A 21,044-nucleotide genomic window follows, 5' to 3' on the forward strand; every position below is an offset into this window, starting at 1 on the left:
GATAAAATTAATTATTAGGTATAACCATGTCACCTGACCTCCTAGTGTATATTAGTCTATGCTCCTAGTCAACAATGGGCGTACGTACATCCATTATTCCTTGATTAAAGCAGCGTTGACACGGTCCAAGTACGATCCAAGTACACTTGGATCGAGTGCCATCCAAGTGACAGCTTCATACTAATTATTCCTATCCAAGCTAACTTGGATGAGTAGGACGCGGTCCAAGTAGCTTGGATAGGAATAATTAGTATGAAGATGTCTCATATGAGTGCACTTGGATGGCACTCGGTCCAAGTGTACTTGGATCGTACTTGGACCGTGTCAACGCGGCTTTAGCACGTAAGAATTATTGTATTTAATTAATAAGGAGTATGTGAGGGGAGGATGGCAACACTGCTAGTCAGTCTATGGTAGCGAGCCAAAGGGTTGACATCTGACTCTCACGACTCGGAGTGACACAAATAAAACTCGAGTAAAATACCAATTTAGTTTTTAATTTTTGTGAATCCTGGGTCCCACCAACATCCTGAGCTAGCCACAGGTCCCGGGATTTAACAGTTCCAAAACAAAATCGTTTACCGAATTCAGGCGAGGTCGTCAGGATGGAAACAGGGGTCCGAGGCTTCCCTGTGCTTGGATTATTCTGTTGTTTTAGGGTGTGCAGGTGATCATCCCACAGCATCCGAGTTCACTGGTGGGGCTGTCACCTTAAAGCCCGTGAACATGCCCTGGTTTTCTGTAGGGGTTTTCCTTCCCGTAGCCAGAATGTACCAGTTTTTAGGCGTTGGTGATTCGTCTTGCACCCTCCTCTATCTGATCTACAGCATACTGCATTGCCTAGGGACCCCCATGGAGAGGTTAGAGGTAAGATTTGTTGGCAGAGCTATCATGGATAGTCGACATACACAGCATATCAAATGGAAGCACACCTGATCTGGCATCAAGGCATACCCCACTGAAGTCATACCAACCTTTGGCCCCTAAGGAGTAAGGTGAGGTTAAAAAATTTAACCCATATTCTCTCAAATTCAAACAAAAAACCTTCATTTCAACCGCAGACAATACGTACGTGGTTTCTATAAGCTGGCGTGCAATTTCTCCCCCCTACAGCATTCAGCACTGCATTCCCTCTCGTTCCCGTTTGGTGACAAAAAGATGGCAGCACTCGCACTCTATGTTGGCAACAAAAGTTTATTAGTCTATGGTTTTGGTTTATCATGATCATAGTCTATGCTGGCAACTTTAAGTGTAAATTCTGAAGTCTGTGAGTGAAGTGTCATCTCGATTTAATTTTATATAAAAAAGGTATTTTTACTAATAATCCTGAATAGAAGATTGTATTTTTGTAGTACCACTGATTTTTAAATTGCTCACGAATCCTCTTTAAAACATCCCAATCAAATGTGAGATTTTTTTGTAGTTTGTTTTTTTTATTCGATAATTCAATTAATCATTAGGTGCTATAAGAATGTACAGTTTAACTAAATTATTTACAGGCATGAATGGAATATAATCCGTAAACTGCAATGATTACACCCACCTTGAGCGTTTTTATCATAGTAAATATTAAGTTACTAATGCATAATAGATTAACGTTTATTTAATTATTCAATAATAGTTACAAATGTCGAATAGCATTCCTTTACTAATATAATATTTAGTGTCTACGTGTGGACGTATGCTAAATAGGCATGGGGCATTATCAATAATAATAATTGTAAAGTTCATAAGCACAAAAAAATCATCATCACAAAATAAAACAAACAAAAACAAATGTCTTTATCATGTCATTTTATGATAATAAAAGTATATAATATTTTAATTATTTATGAAATTGTAAGTTTAGTTACATAGGTACCTAAATACTTGTGTTAGGTTAGGTAAGGCAATGTCTGCCTATTGGAATGTTTACAAACGCCTGCATTACCTATTTGTGTAAATCTACCATTTCAGTGCAAATTAGTTGTTCACGGATAGTAATACTAGTATACTTCACTATAGTCTTACCATTATATCATAGAAGTGGACGTCTTGGACGTCACTGCTCTACATAACTACAAATCTTTCCGCTCTTTTATGTACATATCTATTCCTTGTGTTATAAATCGTCCGATTTGTCTATGCTCTGCTACTGATCAACAAACGAGTAAAAAAGTCGTCTTGTCAAAAGTTAGAAGTTGCGATCCTCGTAATGTTTTCTAATCCTAAAATTTCGTGTTATTTACATGTAGACTTGCATAAAATAATATAGTAAGTAGTGAAAACAACACAAATTATACGTTTTCTTTAAGAATTTCATAAATTCAAAAAAAAAAATAATTGATAAATCTCTCATTTTCTAATTAATGTGTAAATTAACAAATTAATCAATAAAAATGTTTAGAGCAATTACAGGTTTTTTTTCGGTCCGAATGATTGCGTATTAAAATCAAATCGAATTTACGTAGTGATTGACGGACAAATTCTTACGACTCGGAGAGTAAAATATCAAACATATTTGAAATTCAACGAACCTGTTCTGCGTGTTTAAAAGTCTGCAGATTCAGGGTGCTCCACGTGAAAAAAAAGTCCGGACTGTAAATCGTCTGATTTGCGTGCCAATGGAGTACAGGCATCACACATGCGGACTGAAAATAAGAGAAATATTATTTAAGTATATTGTTTTTGTTTGTTCATTTTTTAATCTTGTATAACTAACAGACATAACAGATATATTATTATAACTGTCTGGTTTTTAATACAATTTTTTTTTACCTAAGTACCATGAAAATTCTAATGTTAACAGAAATAATCAGAAACCGATCTCTAAATAAATTGTTAATGATAATGCGAAATGTGCTACTGCATAGATATCAAGTATTATAGTAAATATGATATACTAGTTGATAACCATGGGTTAAGTATTGTTTCGGAGAGATGAAGCTCTGCATTGACATCCCTTCAGTTTTTCTAATCAGTTTTTATAACTGATAATAATATTGCCGAAAAAGTCTTCTCAGTTGAATATGTAGTTGAAAATCGGAAGAATAATTTAGATTTTATCCAAAATTGAGGAAATGTTTTATATCTGAATAACCAGATTGGCATTAGAAGAATAATAATGTTTGTATATTTAATGTTTTGAATGACAATCTGCTTGGCATTTTTGGCAAGTGCATTTTAAAATGGGCAAAAATAATATTTGTGGACCGGCGGTTGGGAAACACTGCACTAGGTAACATAATATTGTGTTTTCTGGATGTCAACTAAAGTACATGGATATTTACCAGGTTTGGTTGCGTTGAGTCTGTATGTGCTTCTATTATTTACACTTTATACCTACCATTCAGTTTTTAAATAATGCGCATTGTTATTTAAAAACATCATTATTGTAAAATGTCCCTTAATGTCAACGGCGATTACTGTCCACTTATCGAATAATTTTGCATACAGATTATGTTAATATTTTAAGTAGTTGCACATATAAAACAGGATCAGTGTGAAGAGTGTCGGATGAGAGGTCAGTTGGTTACAGCAGTGGCTGGTCTAACATCATGTAAGTGCACTGCACTGCTTGCATTGTTAATAAAGATCGTTCAACATCGTGAATCATATTTTTTTAATAATTATCACTCACTAATTGTAATGCAAACCATAAACTGACCTTGCCCATATTGCCAATAGGCAATAATACAGACAATATACACCGCATATGTCATCTTCACTCAAAATTTGAGTGAAGAAGCATTTGCGCCCTGAAAATATATTTAGTTTACTTAAAATGAACCTGAAGTCAGTATGAACTAAAGCCATTATAAAATAACTTAAACCATGTTAATCGTTTTCGCCATGCGTAAGTTGCTGAATATTGTGCGCCAATCCGAGAAAATGACATATTGGTCTGAGGACAGAGCAATTACAGATTACAGGTTTATTGTTCACGCTTCAAATTATGTAAAGTATCAGATTTAGCAATCTCGTATGTAAAATGCCTGTGAAACTAAAAACAATAAAATTGATTATTTTCTAATTTTAAAATCGGTAAGAAATATAATGAAATGTTAAGATATTTTGACTTATGTGTTCTCCAATTTAAAACAGTATACTCGGAGGGAAGATAGTATGGCAGTAAACATATTAATTTTGCTACCTACAGCATTTCTGGAAAATTAATTTGTCATTATCCTGTGTGTTGACTAAACGCGAAATGATGTTGGTTATTTATAATATAGAAAATTATTAATACATGAATTCTAGTGATAAGCTAATAATGTTAATGCTATTTCACAAAGTGCAGTTTTATAATAATAGTGATTATTATTCATACAGTGTACCAAATTGCTAAAGATAATGTATATTATATGATTAAGATGGCTTCCGTTAAAAATGGGAGGTGTTTTTCCACTATAAGAGAAAAACCGTTTCTTAAAACTAAATCAAGAAAGACTTAAGTAACTCGCAACATGTTTTATTAAATGTAAAATATACAAATATTCATAATTCAAAATGTCAATAAGACAGTTTAAAAAGTTATAATTAATGTTTTGTCGAACCAAAAACTACCCTGAATTGATTTAATTTTTCAATAAGGTATCTAGCGCACCCTTAAAAATTACCATCCAAAAAATCACCGGCCGCCACTGGTTGGTTAGTCCGTTTTCTACACAATTTTAAAATAAAATATCTCATATGTTTGAGTCAGTGTTGAACAATGAAATGTTTTACTATACTATGAAATTATTGGGTCTGTAATTGCAACTAATATTTGTATGTACATAGGTGATCAGTGTCACACTTGAATATCAATATTCAGTTTAGTCGAATATTATGGGACAAATTACCACTCGTTACTATGTACGGCATGTATATAATTTATAACAGTCTAAGTGTGTATTGTTAATCTTTTCATTAGTTATAATCGATTACATCTATGCAGTGGGCAGTCTTTGCCACTGGAGTTGAGTCACAGTAAGACTAATGCAAAACATTTTTAATAATTTTATTTGTTCTATTTTGACATGATAATACAAAAATAAATGAAAAATAATGCATTTCTTATTGACAGGTAATCATGCTGTTCAAATGGGCAATAGGAGGCGTGAATGCTTCTGTCCCCCGCAACGTAGGACCGGAGTGTGCTTATTTTCTCACCACAAATCAACAGATTATCGAGTCCATCATTGTCGTCGCAATATGTGTATATGTGGCGGTGAGTTTTCCATATTTACGAATACTAAATTTTTCATAGGACATACCCCTTCGTCAGAAGAATTTGTTTTGACAATCTGTGTGCGATAGATTGTGAATATTATCTTATATATAAAAAAAAACTTGGAGCAAGTCCGATTCAAACAGATATCATCTCTGGCAGGTGAGTACTATGGCCAAATAAGCTGCGAAATCAAGTATCATCTTCGTAGGTATTTTCTAATAACTATGTAGCTGAAGTGTTTTCAAATTCCATACTATTTGTGTTCCGTTTCTTTAAACTTTGATTCATATGTGGTATCAGGATTATTCTAAGTAGTAGTTCTCTTTTAGTTTTAACATCCTTGTACATAGTTTATTATAATATATAATTAAGTATATTTTTTAATTAAAACTGAATAATATACACAAGAATTATTAGGAATGTTGTATTTTTAACTGAAAATACATAATTTTTAAAAGCCTCAGAAATATGCCAATTAGAAAAAAAAATAGTAATTTTGGACCAAGTGGGATTTTTAAACACATCTTTTGCTTACCATGCGAATCCAATAAGGCTACCAACTCAAGTATCATCCTTACAGATAATAAATATAATAATTTACTATTAACTACTTTCTATGGTGTTATTAATTAAATTCTGAAAGTGGCTACCATTTTTTTAATATTTCAATCAAAGTAATAAAATCACTATCTTTGATTTATCAATGGCGTCAGATTATACTAAATTTTCCAAAGTTTACTCTGACTTAAATGGATATTTTTTAATTGACATAGAACAGTGCAACATTCTGTAATACTATATTTTTATGGAAGCATTATGAATAAGTGAATCATAATATTTACATTTATTAATCTAACTTATGAAAATTAATAACAAATTATCAGTATTAATAATTTGCACATAACAATATTATCATGGTAGAATCTCTAATCATTCCATTTTATGGCATAGTTGTTTTTGTCATTGACACATATTTTGTATATTTATCTCTATATATATAAAAATCTCGTGTCACGATGTTTGTGGTCGAACTCCTCCGAAATGGCTCGACTGATTTTTATGAATTTTATATGAGAATAGGTCAACAAGTATATTTCATTCCGCTAGGTGATTAGGGTATCTCTATCCAGAAAAATTTTCCTCTATTTTTTGACATTTTTTTTTTTGTATTTTTTTTTATTAATTGGCATAAAAAAATACCTATAACCCAAAATTTTCACCCTCCTACCCCCACCCTCCCATTTTTTAATCGTGATTTTATTATTTTTGTATGAACAAATTTAACCGTCGTTCGTATTTCAAACAGAACGAAATTATTTATGTTGTTGAATGACAGATGGTGCTACGTCCGAGAAGAATTCAAGAGAAGCGTCGCGTCATTTTGACATTTCATTCGGCATATCACAACGCAGTGCGTGCAAAATTTTGTACGATTTATTTTAATTTATCTATTTTTATGTGCGTGTATAGTGCACAATGCCAGCAAGACGCAAGGGGGGCCATTTGGGCCGTCGAACGAATAAAGCAATAAACATGCGAAATAGTAGAGCAGAAAGAACAGACGAACAAATCTAACAAGATAACAAAAACGTGCGTGTAAGCATGTCGCAATTGCGTGAATCTCAATCACAAGAGGCACGAGCTGAACGAAATCAACAACGACAATTGGAACGGAGCCAAGCGCGCCGGTTCGTAGTTAACACACGCAGAGCAAATGACCGACAACGCCAACAAGTACATCGAACATTTACATCCGCTTCGTTCCTTCGTCTCGCATTCGAGTACGAGCCAGATATTGAATATTCCGCTCATCCGAAAGTGCTGATTGGTGCTATGGACAAAGAATGTCCCCATTGTCATGCGCTCAAATTCAAACATGAGTCAGCCGGGATGTGTTGCGCATCAGGAAAAGTGCAACTACCAGAAATTGAGATACCACCAGAACCATTGAACGGCTTGCTCATCGGCACGGTTCCAGATTCAAACCTGTTCCTGAAGTCCATTCGCACATTCAATTCATGCTTCCAAATGACTTCGACCGGAGCAACATAAATAGTTCACAATACTGCGGCAAATGGTCAACAATTCCATTCTACGTTCAAAATCAACGCGGCGGTGAGGACATCAATCATGTGGATGCACGTTGCGGCTACAATAGCCTCAATTTGCCTAATGCCAGGCGCATCGTCGGCGAACTGGACGCCCTGTTGAATGAGCACAATGAATTATTGAAAAGCTTCTCGAAAAGCACACATACACGAATTGCAAAGTGACAATTACGCTATTGTCATCAATCCTGATAAAACACCAGCTGGAGAGCACGTACGTCGATTCAATGCGACTGTTGTTGACGACATTGCTGGAATCATGGTTGGCGACCGCACATCGACGCGAGAAATCGTGATTCGAAGAAGAAACAATAATCTGGAGTTCATCGCTGACACACACTGTTCATACGACGCTCTCCAATATCCGCAAATTTTCTAGAAGGGACAAGACGGATATTGCATAAACATTAAACAACGAGATCCTGTCACAGGTAATTCATTCATTATGAACATCATTACTCATTTTGAATTGAGAAAATGAATGGTTGATGTTTTTTTGTTTTTATCGGCGGTCATCGTCTACAGCACTTTATTCCTCTTTCTGTCATAGATCCCATTCCCAAACACTTACAATAGATTCGTTATTTTTTTATTTAACAACCAAAATATTCACTAGAAATAATTTATATGGCAGAACAACGTTTGCCGGGTCAGCTAGTAGTTTTATAAATTTGTTGCAAGTTGTTGTTTGCCAAATAATTTACAACACTAACATATTCATGACAACATAATTATTCATACATTGACTTTCAAAGTACACAATGTTAAACAATACTTGCAAACAATACATGTCTATTACAGGTGGCCCTCGACTTTCGCACATACCTAATTAATTCCTGAAAATGTGTTAGAATGTTGAACGTTCCAAAGTAGAGGGATGTCAAAAAAACATTAAAAACTGTACTAAATGTAAATATTTATTTATCCATAGGTATAATAAAGTTAACGAGGTATATTAGCAATCAGGTGTTTTCTTTCTAAACTAAATAATACCAAGAAAAAAAATGTTAATGGGTGATGCCTTTAAAATAGTTATTCCTATTATCTCATAAATATTTCTCTGATCTGTTCAAGGTTACGATGTATCCGAAGTTACATATTCCCGAGATTCAGCCGCATATTCGCAAAGACAGGGGTGGGAAGAGACTGTTATTGGTCATGATGACATTGATTTGGGGGATGGAAATTGGATTCAAATTTTCTTCAAGGACTGTGATATACATTTTAAACCCTTGCCATGTTACTACAGCCATTCAGGTATTTATTTTTTTACGTGCACTCCACCCTCTACATGTATGTTTTTGTTTTTATTTTGTTCTAGTGAGTAAAATAATCTCATACATTTCATTTTTCCACTGATTAGTGTCGACATTGAAACATTCCAATATTTTGGTGTTTACATTATGTATCTTTGATTTTTTATATTAATGATAACCTTTTGTCTTATCTTAAACCAAATTTTCAAGTTTGTTTTCGAATAGTTTATTACTAAATAGAGATAGAGAGAATCTAAGAAGTATACTGACTATCACGGCGTTAGATATCAAAGTAGTTTATTCTACTATGATGCATACATTTAAAATCTTACTCGAACATATGTGTCTCTCACTCTCGTGATAGTAATGGAAGTAGAGCGGAATGCAGAAACATTTGTCATAACTAAAATTTCCTTAGCAGAAAACACTATGCAGAAACACTGTCCTTAGTTAAGATCATTTTTATTGAAAATAATACCATATTTAAAAATTCTCGTTAGGTAAATTAGGTAAATTATTTTATTATTGTTAAACGATGACAAAAATATGACAACTGCATTTTATAAATGCAATAACTATAAATACATATTAATATTTAATTATAATACTCTTATGTTTCCGTTATAAGTCATTATACGTGATTCCACAGGCACCACAAGATTTTTTTTTAACATGGTAACACTAGCATCAAGTGTCATTCTTCATCTGGTATTTTCTATTTCTGCGGGCTGGCGTATAAAAATAAAATAATATTCTGCAAGTACATGCCAAACGAATTAACACTATCAATATCCATATTGAGATACATTGTTAAATGAATTTGAGTGTATGGACTGTGTTATAGACATGCGAATTTATTTTGACAGCAGCTGTCAGTGGTAAATGGTAATACAGAAGGGGGCGTGTTCATAACAAAAGTAGTCTATGGTTAAGGATTCCTTAACTCTATACTCAGGATTGTCTATAGTTAAGTCATGCTTTTCGGCGACTTATCCTTAGGAACGAAATCTTAGATTGTGCATTCCGCTCGTAGACTTTTAGTTACTATCTATGATAAAAATAATATATTTAATTTATTTTTCTCAAAGATAAATTACATTTTCGATTACAATTCAATGAATACGATTAATTTTGTAATTGAAAAATATAAAAGAATCAATAATAATAAACAATCGAAATAATGTGTGGTATATTGGTCAGACTCAAGCCACAATCTGATTATTACAACAATGACTGTTTATACGTAAGCCGGGTCGCATATCAGAACTCGCCTCATACGCCGCATGTCGAATTCGTCGATGTGACGTCATCGTTACAGTAATAACACATGCTGCCAAATGGAGCTTTGCAGATTGGCCGAATGCAAGTGAACAACAAATGCGACAGGTCAACTATCGACTCTTCTAACACATTGGATGTGTGCGCGCACGCCGGTCACAGGGTGCTTGATGAGTTCTGCTGCGATAAATGATCCACTATGCATAGATATTATGCCTAATAATTGATGGATGAATCCAATATTTTCGCCTTCTGCTTAAAATTCTGCGATACCAATACATATTAATCGCTGTTTCAGTGTCCGATGACATATCGCGTAATGGCGCTGGCCAGAGTAATTGTTATTTTGACATTTTGAGATGCGAGTGTCGCTAATGACGCTAGTAGATGTGCGCGTTCGTCACGTGCAACAGTGTTTTGCGCGGCTCGGAACTTGGTCGCCTCGAACGAGGCGAGTTTTGATATGAGAGCCGCCTAAAAGTGCTGACTGTCCCTCCAATTCATTCTTTAAGAGTGAGCGAGACGCGATGTTTTCATTTTATAGTACTATTTCGTACTATTTGACATGTAGGGAAAATCGGTCAACCTGAAAATTGGTTCGTTGTTGGTTTTTTTGCCGGCAGGTTCGCCACCATCGTTCTACTGCGCGCTGATCGAAAAAATCCTACTGTCGCATGAAAATTCAGAAGCATCCAAACTTTTTTGATTCATGCATGCAATATTGCCAACTGCAGGATAATACATGTTTACCCATACATTTTCTTGTTATGTCAACAGTAAATCCATGCACGTGTAAACGGGTTATAATATTATGACAAAAATGTTTAAAAATTTAATGACATAAGAAAGCTTATTTAAATGTTGTTATGTCCAATTTTATTTGACATATATTTATTGCAATGAAAGGTTTATTGATTAATAAAAATGTGTGAAAAATGTTTGCAAATACAATATTACTAAAAAATGAAACTGCCACTAAAACCAATCAATTTATCATCAAAAACAAGTAATTTATCATAAATTTAATGTTGAATTGCATACTCAACAGTTTTTGAAAATAGACAGCCTCACATCCTTCATATTAATTCAATAAATAAAAGTATTTATTATAATAACACTATAAAAAAAATAATTCTCTTCATTCTAGATATACCTGTTGGCCGCTCCTCCAAGTAAATTAGTCACCGGACTATTTAGATTGCATATAAATTTATTTAATGGCCCCCTTTTGGCATTTATGTTCCCAGAAACGGAATCCCGATTGGTATGTACCTTAACATTATTCATTTAAATACATTGGCATCTGTATCAAACAACAATAATACTTTTCCATCTCGTGTTTAACGAAATATAACATAGGTACTTAATTTATGTTTTGTATCTAGGCTTTTGTCAGAGATTGTATTACATACAGTAGCAGGAGTCATACATTTTTTTTGTATGAAAACATTTGATAGCTATTTCAGCAGATGTATTCCAACGTCGAAGAGCATAAATGTGAATTTCCTACAAATGAATTTTGCAGCTAACTTAAACATTAGCATTACTAACGCCTTTCAGCTTCACTTTCATGTATTAAAATTTTATCTGCAAAGAAGTTATCCTTATTTCGTGGTTTCAGTGCTGCAATTATGTATTATGTTATCTCATCTAATTTCAGATAGGAGCAGAAGCCGCTCTGTATTGGATACAGCACGGAATGATGTTTGTAATCCCGTACTACCTGCTTCGTCTTGGCGGTAAGATGTTCATGAATCTGGTTATCCATTAAGCGATCATTAGCCATTTTCCAATTAAGTGGTCCAACTACGATCCTAAAAAATCGCATTCGTGTCCCTTACAAGTAATTCGTGTGCATTTTATGCAAATATCTCTCACTAAACCTATTGGGATGAAACCTACAGCCGACTCATGGAAATTTTGATGGCGTAGTGATAGATCATGTCAGTTGTTTCGCAACAGTCATCTGTAACAATGGTAAAATAGCAAGAGTTTCATGTATTAGTTAGTGGAGTCTTTGGAGAAATTTTGATGATAATTATAAACTATCCAGAATAGATGTCACATAGAAAGGATGAAGAGTAACGTGTTTTTAAATATGTGGTGGCACTTTATCAAAAAGCTCCATAAAAAAACCTTTTTCTTCTGGCGCAGCAACCCTATGTGGGTCTTGGCCTCCTTCAGCATCTTCCTCCATTCAAGTTTGTCCAAAGCCGTTTCCCTACAGTCTAGGATGCCCAAGGTCTTTAAATCCAACTCGACACTATCCCTTGTACCAGGTCTTCGTTTGCCTTCTGTCGTCCTGGATGTTAGTTTCTTCGTATGTACATGGGCCAGCCATCTAAGGTATAGTTCATAATTGTATCTTCGTCTCCACCCCAACTGTATGTCATTGATGGGTCCGAAGATACCACGTAGCACTCTCCGCTCAAATGTGTCCAACACTCTTTCCATGCTTTTAGTCATGCACCAGGTCTCCGAGCCATAGATGACAACTGGTCTTATTAGTGTTTTGTATAAGATGCATTTCAAGTGTTTGTTCAATGCCTCGGAAGTAGCACCTTCATTAGACCGAAGCGACTTTTACGATAATGTATCATACAATATATTATATGTATGTTATTCTCAATAATGAATTTATTGTCATGCCACCGGGTGATTATTTATTTGCTACTTTTTTCTAATTGTATTGTAGTTGTGTGGGGTGGCTATGGTGTAAAAGTACAGCTGTAACACACATTTTACAGAATTTTAATTATGAATTTCATGAACATGTAACATTTTTCTTGCAGCATTCAATATAATATTAATCCTTCCATTTTCTGCTATATCTATTTTAAAAAATAAAAATGTACAGATGTTTATATATTTTTTTTCATAGGTGTGTACAATGTCTCGCCGCTAACAGACTTTTCGTGGGAACTTTTCAGCTACAGCATTAATTTGATCTATCACTTCATTGTCCTTCAAGGATTTGCTATTGTAAGTATTACAACGGGCCACGAGGCCCAATGATAGTAGTGTATTGAAACAGTAGTGGAATTAGTAATTGAAGATGAAGACAAACACCCAGGCTTTTGAGAAAATCACATAAATATATTGTGATCTCACCAAGAATCGAACCCGGAGCTACCAGATGAAAGGCCAGCCCCTTACGCACTGGACTGGCTGCTATTATAGGATATTAATTGAATTATTATTATCAATATAATATATTATATTATTAGTATTATTACTATAGTATATTGATTGTACCAAATTTTCAAATAAGTATCTATTTTAAGTCGATAGCTATTTCGTTTGTCGCTATTATCAAAAAAAAAATCTTGATTAATCTAGTTTTGATGTGTACAACTGAAACACCTATCCACTTAAAAATGTTATACTTTTTTAAATGGACTCCACCAAATAATTATTTCTATAATAATATTATTAATCCATGTCTTTTGATACATGTTACTTTATAAGTGGCAGAGTGGCCCATCTCCAAAACCCTGAATCTCTGATTTAAATCCCCTTGGCTAGCCGAAATTCACATATTGTTTTTTTCGATATGTGTTTGATTGAGAGCAAGAACTCAATTGATTAAATGAATAGCTATTAACAGTTCCTCGTAATAAAGACTGTAGATATTTGTATAGTTTGTACTATTATTTATACAAAAATAGTAATTAATATTTTTTTCTTCTTCATTTTAATGTATTTTCTCTTAATTGTAATATTATGTTGTGTATTTATTTCAGCCGGCTCAAGTAAACCTAAACCATATGCTGTGCCCGGCCATGAAGGATCCTTTCGATGGGAAGTGGTACCGCGTGGCGTCATGCTTCCACCAAGGAGTGCTGTGTCCATTGCTCTGCAAAATATTTTGCGTTTTCGCTTCATTCTTCCTCACTAAATTCAGCCTTACAAAAGTCAAGCAATCTCTCGAGGCGGATATATCGCTGGTAAAGCAAGTGTCCGTCGTTAACAAATGCCCTTCGTGTAACAAGCTGATAGATATCGATTCTATGAATAATAAGTCGGACAATTCTCAACACATGGATTAGCATGTGTTTCATCGTATTGGAAAAATTCCCTATTTTTAATTATTTATTTAGGACTCTGTAGAACAGGAATAAAATTTTATTACTGTTATGGATATTTCAATATAATTGAGTCCAAGTGAGATTGTAATCGAGATTAGGCCATTTGTTAATTTAACTGAGTGATCGTCACGTCAATCATTAAGATATTGAGCGAATGATAAATTATAATCATCTTTCCTTTATAGATATGAAAGATGATGGATGACTTGAGTAAAATCCAACAAAATTGTTTTGAAATATGCTGATGGGGAATATATTTTTATGTACATACTATGTCAACAGTACATTAAATCCCCGTTAATACGAACACGATTAATTCGAAATTCGCTGTAAATCGAAATTTTCATGAAAATTCATAAAATCTATTTCTATCGATTTTGAACATTTTTTTAAAAAGTTTTACTGTTTTTTGCCATACATTTTGTATTTCATAATTCGATTTTGTTTTCAATTTCCTGTCCCGTCTATTTAGAATAAACGGGGTTTGTCTGTAGTACATAATACTATGTACTGATAATAACATTTTTAATTTTTATATTTTTTTTGTGAAATAATATCTATGTAATATGTACTAGTTAGTATCAGCTAGAGTAGATTAAGAACTGTCATGCTCAAGCATTGCTTGGTACTATGTTGCATAATTTTAAATGAATTTCAGTTCAATCGCCATATTATATTAAGAGGAAACTTGAGTGCAACATCAAAAATCGCAGGGTTTCGAGACGGAATTTTTCACACATCTTATGATTAAAACTAAATATGATTCTTTCAAAAGATAGATAATATTATGTTTCTATGAATATCAAGTATTTTTTTTTTAAATATTTGTTTATTCTTTAGAGATTTTTTGATGAACGAACATCTTTGTATTCGGCAAGGTAGGTTGAGTTCTGCTCGGATGACTAATGATGTTAAAAAAAGTGTTACATTAAAATAATTGTGAATAACATCTTATAACAGTGAAACAAAAATTATGCCGCTGTGTATGGTAATTATCTGGTTTAAATCGGTCGTATCATCAAAGCCGGCAAGACAGATGAGGGAAAATGTCCTTGTTCCGGTGAGCATTTGCCCAGAACTGCCTCGCTGACAATTGTAGGTCTACACCCATAAATTCTGAATCACTTTGTTAATCGCTGAATTTTTTTATAGACCATGGCATACAAAATACCAAAAGTTTGTAAAGAAATAATAGTGGAAATCATTTGTTTCTATATCTACTATATTTTAATAATATATAGTTACCTATTGATATAGCTATTCTGTTTTTTGATTCACTTTGAAATTAGATTAGAATAGACTCCTCCCATCTTCATCCCTCCTTCTTCCACCTCATCCCTTATCAATTTTTTTCACGCATTAGATTGAGTTTGTAATGGTAAATTGAAAAAACATTACTAAAACTATATTCTTGCATTCGAAACAAAGCATTCCAATTTGTCTCAGCTTGAAAATAATGAAACAAATAGCAATAACTTTAAATTTAGTTCATGAAAAATTGAGCTTTAAGAAACCATGATTATTATGTCTGTATGTTTTGGGAATTCTCATTTTATTTAACGGTACATTTGAGAATCCCCATTTCTCGAGAAATTGCCAACGAGAATCTTGAGGATTCAAGTAATTAAGCTAAAAAAAAACCTCTCGACTTTAAACCAAAATAGAATTTCTTAAATTTACCACCGAATTTTTTTTAGCAAGATAAGGTAAAAAAAAATACCTCAACTTTGAACTCAAAAGAGAATCAGCAGCAGAAAATTTGAACCGGATGAGTTAAAATAGAAATATAATCCTGAACTGAAGAAAAAAATATTTTTGAATTTGAAAATTCTCAAATCACATGAAACGAAAAAAGTCAACAAATCACAAGTTTCAATTTTTGCGACTAGTGTATAGCTTTAATCGATTTATTTAATAAATATGATAGCATAGTTACTCGATATGAATTGATTGAAACTTCACAGCTTAATACTTGTCTTGACTAACTTATTAACATTGTAATCAAGTGTTGAATATCCAAAGAAAATGGGTATGGCTAAAATAAATTAAATTAGTAGGTACATATTTTTTATTTTAATGAAATAATGAATTTACACCGAGACAATAATGATCATTGTTGGAACTGCTAAGTGTGACCTTGGCATATTTGTATTGCATACATAATGTATTTTAATAACACATTCGCGGACACGACTTCTATAGACATCGTATTTTGTGAGATGTGATATGACAGGACGTCCATAGACGTCCTGTACTGTGGAATGAAATACAACACAACGTTTATAGAAGTCGTATTTTGGATTAAAACAATATGTTCCCTACTTTTTGTGTCACGGTGCGAACATATTTCCATTAGATAGTGTCGTATCTTAAGACTTAACTTATTTCTATATATCTAAATCAAAAATTTAAAAAATAAAATTTTGAATGTGTCATATCATTAACATGTGTCCACGAATGTGTTAAGGACTAATGAAATATTGTGTTCATCTGTCCTCGAGATGGTGTTTTTAGTCATGGATTCAATGTTGTGTGCGGGTGTGTGGTTGAGCACTGGATTGTAAATTTTCATTTAAAAATATGACAACACAAGATGCAGTGTAAAATAAAGTAGTAAATTATTTTGTATGGGAGAATCTCAATAAATTGGGGATAAATTTTTTCATAATGACAAATTTGGATAACTAATTGAAAAAACAGACAACAAAGAAAATTTCTGTGTGCACAAAGAAAAGAGAGATAAGTTTAAAATCAGTAACTTATCAAAAGAAGATGGAGTTTTAGATCATTTTGTATGTGAACTTCTGTTTATGTGTGAAATTAAAAAAAATAATCCTTTTGCACACAGTATTGTTTTATTGATTTTATGCAAGCAGCATATTGTTTTTTCTTGTTTCAAATGGCCTATTTGTTGTATGTTTGTACATTCATAAATTAGAATTACACATTAAACACGTCTTACCATCATTATAGGCATTATTTTTAATAGGTCTTTTTCTTTTGTATTAGATATCATTTCACTTGTGACTTCTTTTTGAGGAATATATTAATTTCTGACTTAGATAGAGAAACTGTTCTTGTGGGGAGTGGAGTATCACAACATTACTTACTCCATTAAAAGTGACAGTAACTTTTGGTAAGCAGGTGTTGTAAATTATGTACTACTTATAAATAGTCTGTATGGTGCATTCATATAAAAAATATTGAAATTCTAGTCTATACTAACGAATTTTATAAATTTATTTTTATTTGTATTATCACTGTTTTTATTATGTTGAAAAAAAATTATGTCAGTTCTAAAATAATCCATAGTTGTTGGATTAATACCCGCCGAAGAGTCTAAAGCAAACTTAGTTTATAATGCAAGAATATCGAACTAAACAAGATGCCAACGACTTAGGTTATTTGTTAGCTTTATTTTTTATTTTGGTTTTTTACGATTTTAGTTTCCTATGTCCTGCGAATCACCGAAATGCATGATGGTTTACATACGAGGGTAGATTCTTATTTAGTAGATGTTATTTATTTGAAAACTGCTACTTGTTAATATGACACAATTAATAATTGTCATTGTGTATCGAGAGACATCCTCGATTTTGTCCCGATGATCAAGTTGACGGTCGACACTTGATGAGTATTCCAAGGAGTTAGTGAATTATGAAATCAATAATAACTACATCATTTCTGAAATATATAATTTTCTAGCCCATAACATGAATATATTTTTTCTTATAGGTTTAGTTAATCTTTGTAAATATCGTGAAACTGGATTTAAGACTAGTTAATTTTAATAATATTCGTTTACCTATCATTATTCCTTGGGCCATAATTAAACAACTTTAATAATATTTACTAACGTAAAACATCAATTAAGTAGGTATGTATATATTTTTTTCTCAATCTAATAGGGCCTGTACACGTGGATGAATTTACTTGCACCAATAGTGCGTATTTTAAACTATCGCGATAATAACTGTTCACACGTAAAAGTGCTGACTGTCTTGCCAATCTCATTCATTAAGCGAGATGCGATGTTGTCATTTTATGCTGATGTTGTCAGGTACTATTTGACAGGTCGTGAAAATCGGTTAACTTCACAATGGGTCTCTGTGTGGTGTAGTTTGTTTTTTTACTGGCAGGTTTGCTACTATCGTTCTACTGCGCAGGCGCAGATATTGCACGGTCCAACTGTTGTGTGATAATTCAGAAGCTTCTGAACTTTTTTATTCATGCATGCAATCTTGCAATTTGCAAGATAATACATGTTTACACATACATTTTTCTGTTATGCCGCGATAATACGTACTGTCACCAGTAAATCCATGCATGCGTAAACGGGTTATAAACCTCTTCACCTCCTATATATTATGTGGAAACGTATCACTAGTTTTAAGATGTTCTTTAGCGTTAATTTTTTGAAACCTCCATTCAAATGCAATTTTTGTTTTGTGATCACTATTAATTTAGGTACATTTATCTACTTTATGCAGGGTTTTTGGAAATGGTTTCTTTCTCAGTTTTGTGGCATTATAAAATAGTTCTCGGGTCGGTGAATGTATTTATTGTAAAGTTAATTATTGTGTTACTTATTTGTAATCATTTTATTATATATTTTTATACTCAACATGTGATGATATTAATGGTTTTTCAAACTATAATTTTAATGTAAACTTACAATTTGGCAGTGTAACACATAGTTATAATATTGAGGTACTGAGGATCATGATGAGCACGCCAAAAGTTACCATTTTATAGTGATACATACATATTGACGAAATTACGAGACCTACCCTTTACCGAAGAATAAAATAAGGTTAACTGAAAGTCTTAACTAGATGTTACTGTACAGTCCCACAAACTTTTCTGTAAAATGGACAAAAACGCCATATTGAAAATATCATTCCGCTGTCAGTTTTGTTCAGTTGTGAGTTTTGATTAAGCAGTTTTCGATTGTTTTATGGCACTGTAACTTTGAAGTCTGTTTATTCAACTTTTGTCACTGGTACACTTGTATTCGTTCAATCCTCAGCGCCTCAAATATTGAATCATTTTTATCTAAATAAAGATAAATAATGATTATTATTGGTTCTATTAAATTAATAAATGTATGATTTGTGATTATTGTCATATAATTATTTGATGTTCATATAACAAAAATTGTCCGCTATGGTCCTTTAAAGGATTTTAGTATTGCTATTTTTCTGTTGGGGCGAATAGAGAGAGCTAAAGAATGTTCTACTGAAGGATAAAGATGTTTTTTGTTGAAGTAGGTATATGCAGAGTTGATCAAAGAAGAAAAAAAATGTAAAAATTTTCTCTTTAAATACGGATGATTGAATAAAAGGAGAACTATTTTGAATGCATTGACATGCATTTATATAGAAGATATAGATTTCAAAATAATCTCTCATAATATAGTGGTATTGTTGACAATTTTATTGTATTATCTCTGTATAATTAATTGTATGTCGGATGGCATGTGAGACTTGTCACCGGATAACTTTTGCAGCCGTCTGTTGTAGTAGTGTCGTAGTGAAGGGGGTTGTGAGTAAATATAAAATAAATTTTATGACTGTCGGTTACAGAAATATAAAGGTTAATTAATGTTACAAATATTGTGAATAATTTCCTCTGTCGACTGAGATGATTGCTTTTTTTCTTTTGTAGTTAGGTATTTAAATTTCCACCGATCAAAAAAAAAATATAATTTTTAAACATTTCTTATTGAAAATTAACCATTTAGTATTCTATTATTATAAAAGTAGGTAAGTATTAACAGATTCACTTTTATTCTCTTGTCTTGTAAAAAAATAATTATCTGGTATTGAAAGTGTAACTATAGCTTAGCATCACTATTTCACCTAGAATGTAATCACAATACTTTTTGAGCATAATGACAATAGTTATTGGTATTTTACGTAAGTAGCCAATAATTAGAATTTTATTCCACCTAGTGTTTTTTGCGTTTAAGTAATAAGCATTACTGTCACTTAAAAATATTGTATGTATATAAACATAGCTTTAAATATGATATAATACTTGTATTATCTAAACATCTTCTTGTATTTTTGATGTTATTAATGTTAGATATGAGAAATAGTTTTTTTCTGAATATTCCGACGCTTATGAAGTGTCAAATTTAAACGTCTTTATATGGCAAAATTTAAAGGTCAGTTAAATTAAATAGAGTTGTTATTTGGACATCTGGTAGGTATTTTATATGACGGTAATATTAGTAAACGATACCGTCTTAAAAGATATCATTTTGCGATATCCATAAAAAAACTCATTTTCGGTTATGTATTTAAACTGATTCTATCCTAATGGAAACACTTCTGCTTGTTTTATAATATGAAAGTTTCGAACACTAAATTTACACAAACTATGTAGATATATTTAATTAATGGTAATTGACCTAATATTACATTGTTCCAATAAACACAGGTTTTATGCTGTGTGGAAAGTTTAAGTGAGTAATAATGTGATACAGTTTTATCTTGCAATGTGAAGTCGACCGAGAAAAAATCTCAATTTTTTAAAATAAGCTTGTCACTCCTTTGAAAGTTGACAAATTCAATTAATTAGAAAGTGTTTTAAAGAGGTAGGATTCTATTGTACAATTATTAATCATGCAATTTATTATTACACTATTTTATGTAAAAATGTACAGCTATCTTTGTGATTTCGTAAAATTTGACAGCAGAAATTTCAGTTTGTCTAAAATTATGCCATTATGAAAATAAAATTGAAACAATTCTGGTTAATTTTTGTTTGAACGTAGCTGGAGATGATTAAAATTGTTAATTTGAACAACCGCAGTCATTACTTTTTATGTTGAAAAGTTTCCTGAATGAAGTAATTCGGTTAACAACTGGTATACTATTTATAGTATAGCAGTTAAAGGCATGTATAGTAAGTAGGTGACAATTCAATTCATCTTGTGCGGAGTGGAAAAATTTTGACCTTTACTGTATACTGCGGCATATTTCTGGTAAATTATTTTATTGATTCTTTACGGCTAAATGAAACTTGAAACATGTCTGTAAATTATTATCACTTATTAAATCACGTTAAAATTGATAACATGTTTTTATTTGTCCATGTCATCTCCTGCAGTCAT

At 32.5% G+C, this 21,044-nt stretch overlaps 1 protein-coding gene across 1 annotated transcript; it reads left to right on the forward strand.

Annotated features, from left to right (window-relative positions):
• The first annotated feature begins 1,226 nt into the window (after positions 1-1,226).
• LOC147066068 (transmembrane protein 164) lies at positions 1,227-15,724 on the forward strand. The gene is made up of 7 exons (XM_085955340.1): positions 1,227-1,308; positions 5,048-5,191; positions 8,377-8,559; positions 10,984-11,100; positions 11,497-11,575; positions 12,718-12,818; positions 13,580-15,724. Exons 2-7 carry the CDS (start codon positions 5,054-5,056, stop codon positions 13,883-13,885), a joined length of 924 nt encoding a protein of 307 aa, XP_085811466.1. The 5' UTR covers positions 1,227-1,308; positions 5,048-5,053; the 3' UTR covers positions 13,886-15,724.
• The last annotated feature ends 5,320 nt before the right edge of the window (positions 15,725-21,044 follow it).

The sequence above is a fragment of the Rhyacophila brunnea genome, unplaced genomic scaffold, assembly GCF_057557595.1.
Source record: "Rhyacophila brunnea isolate RB1 unplaced genomic scaffold, BYU_Rbru_1.0 scaffold_5, whole genome shotgun sequence".
Lineage (NCBI taxonomy): Eukaryota > Metazoa > Arthropoda > Insecta > Trichoptera > Rhyacophilidae > Rhyacophila > Rhyacophila brunnea.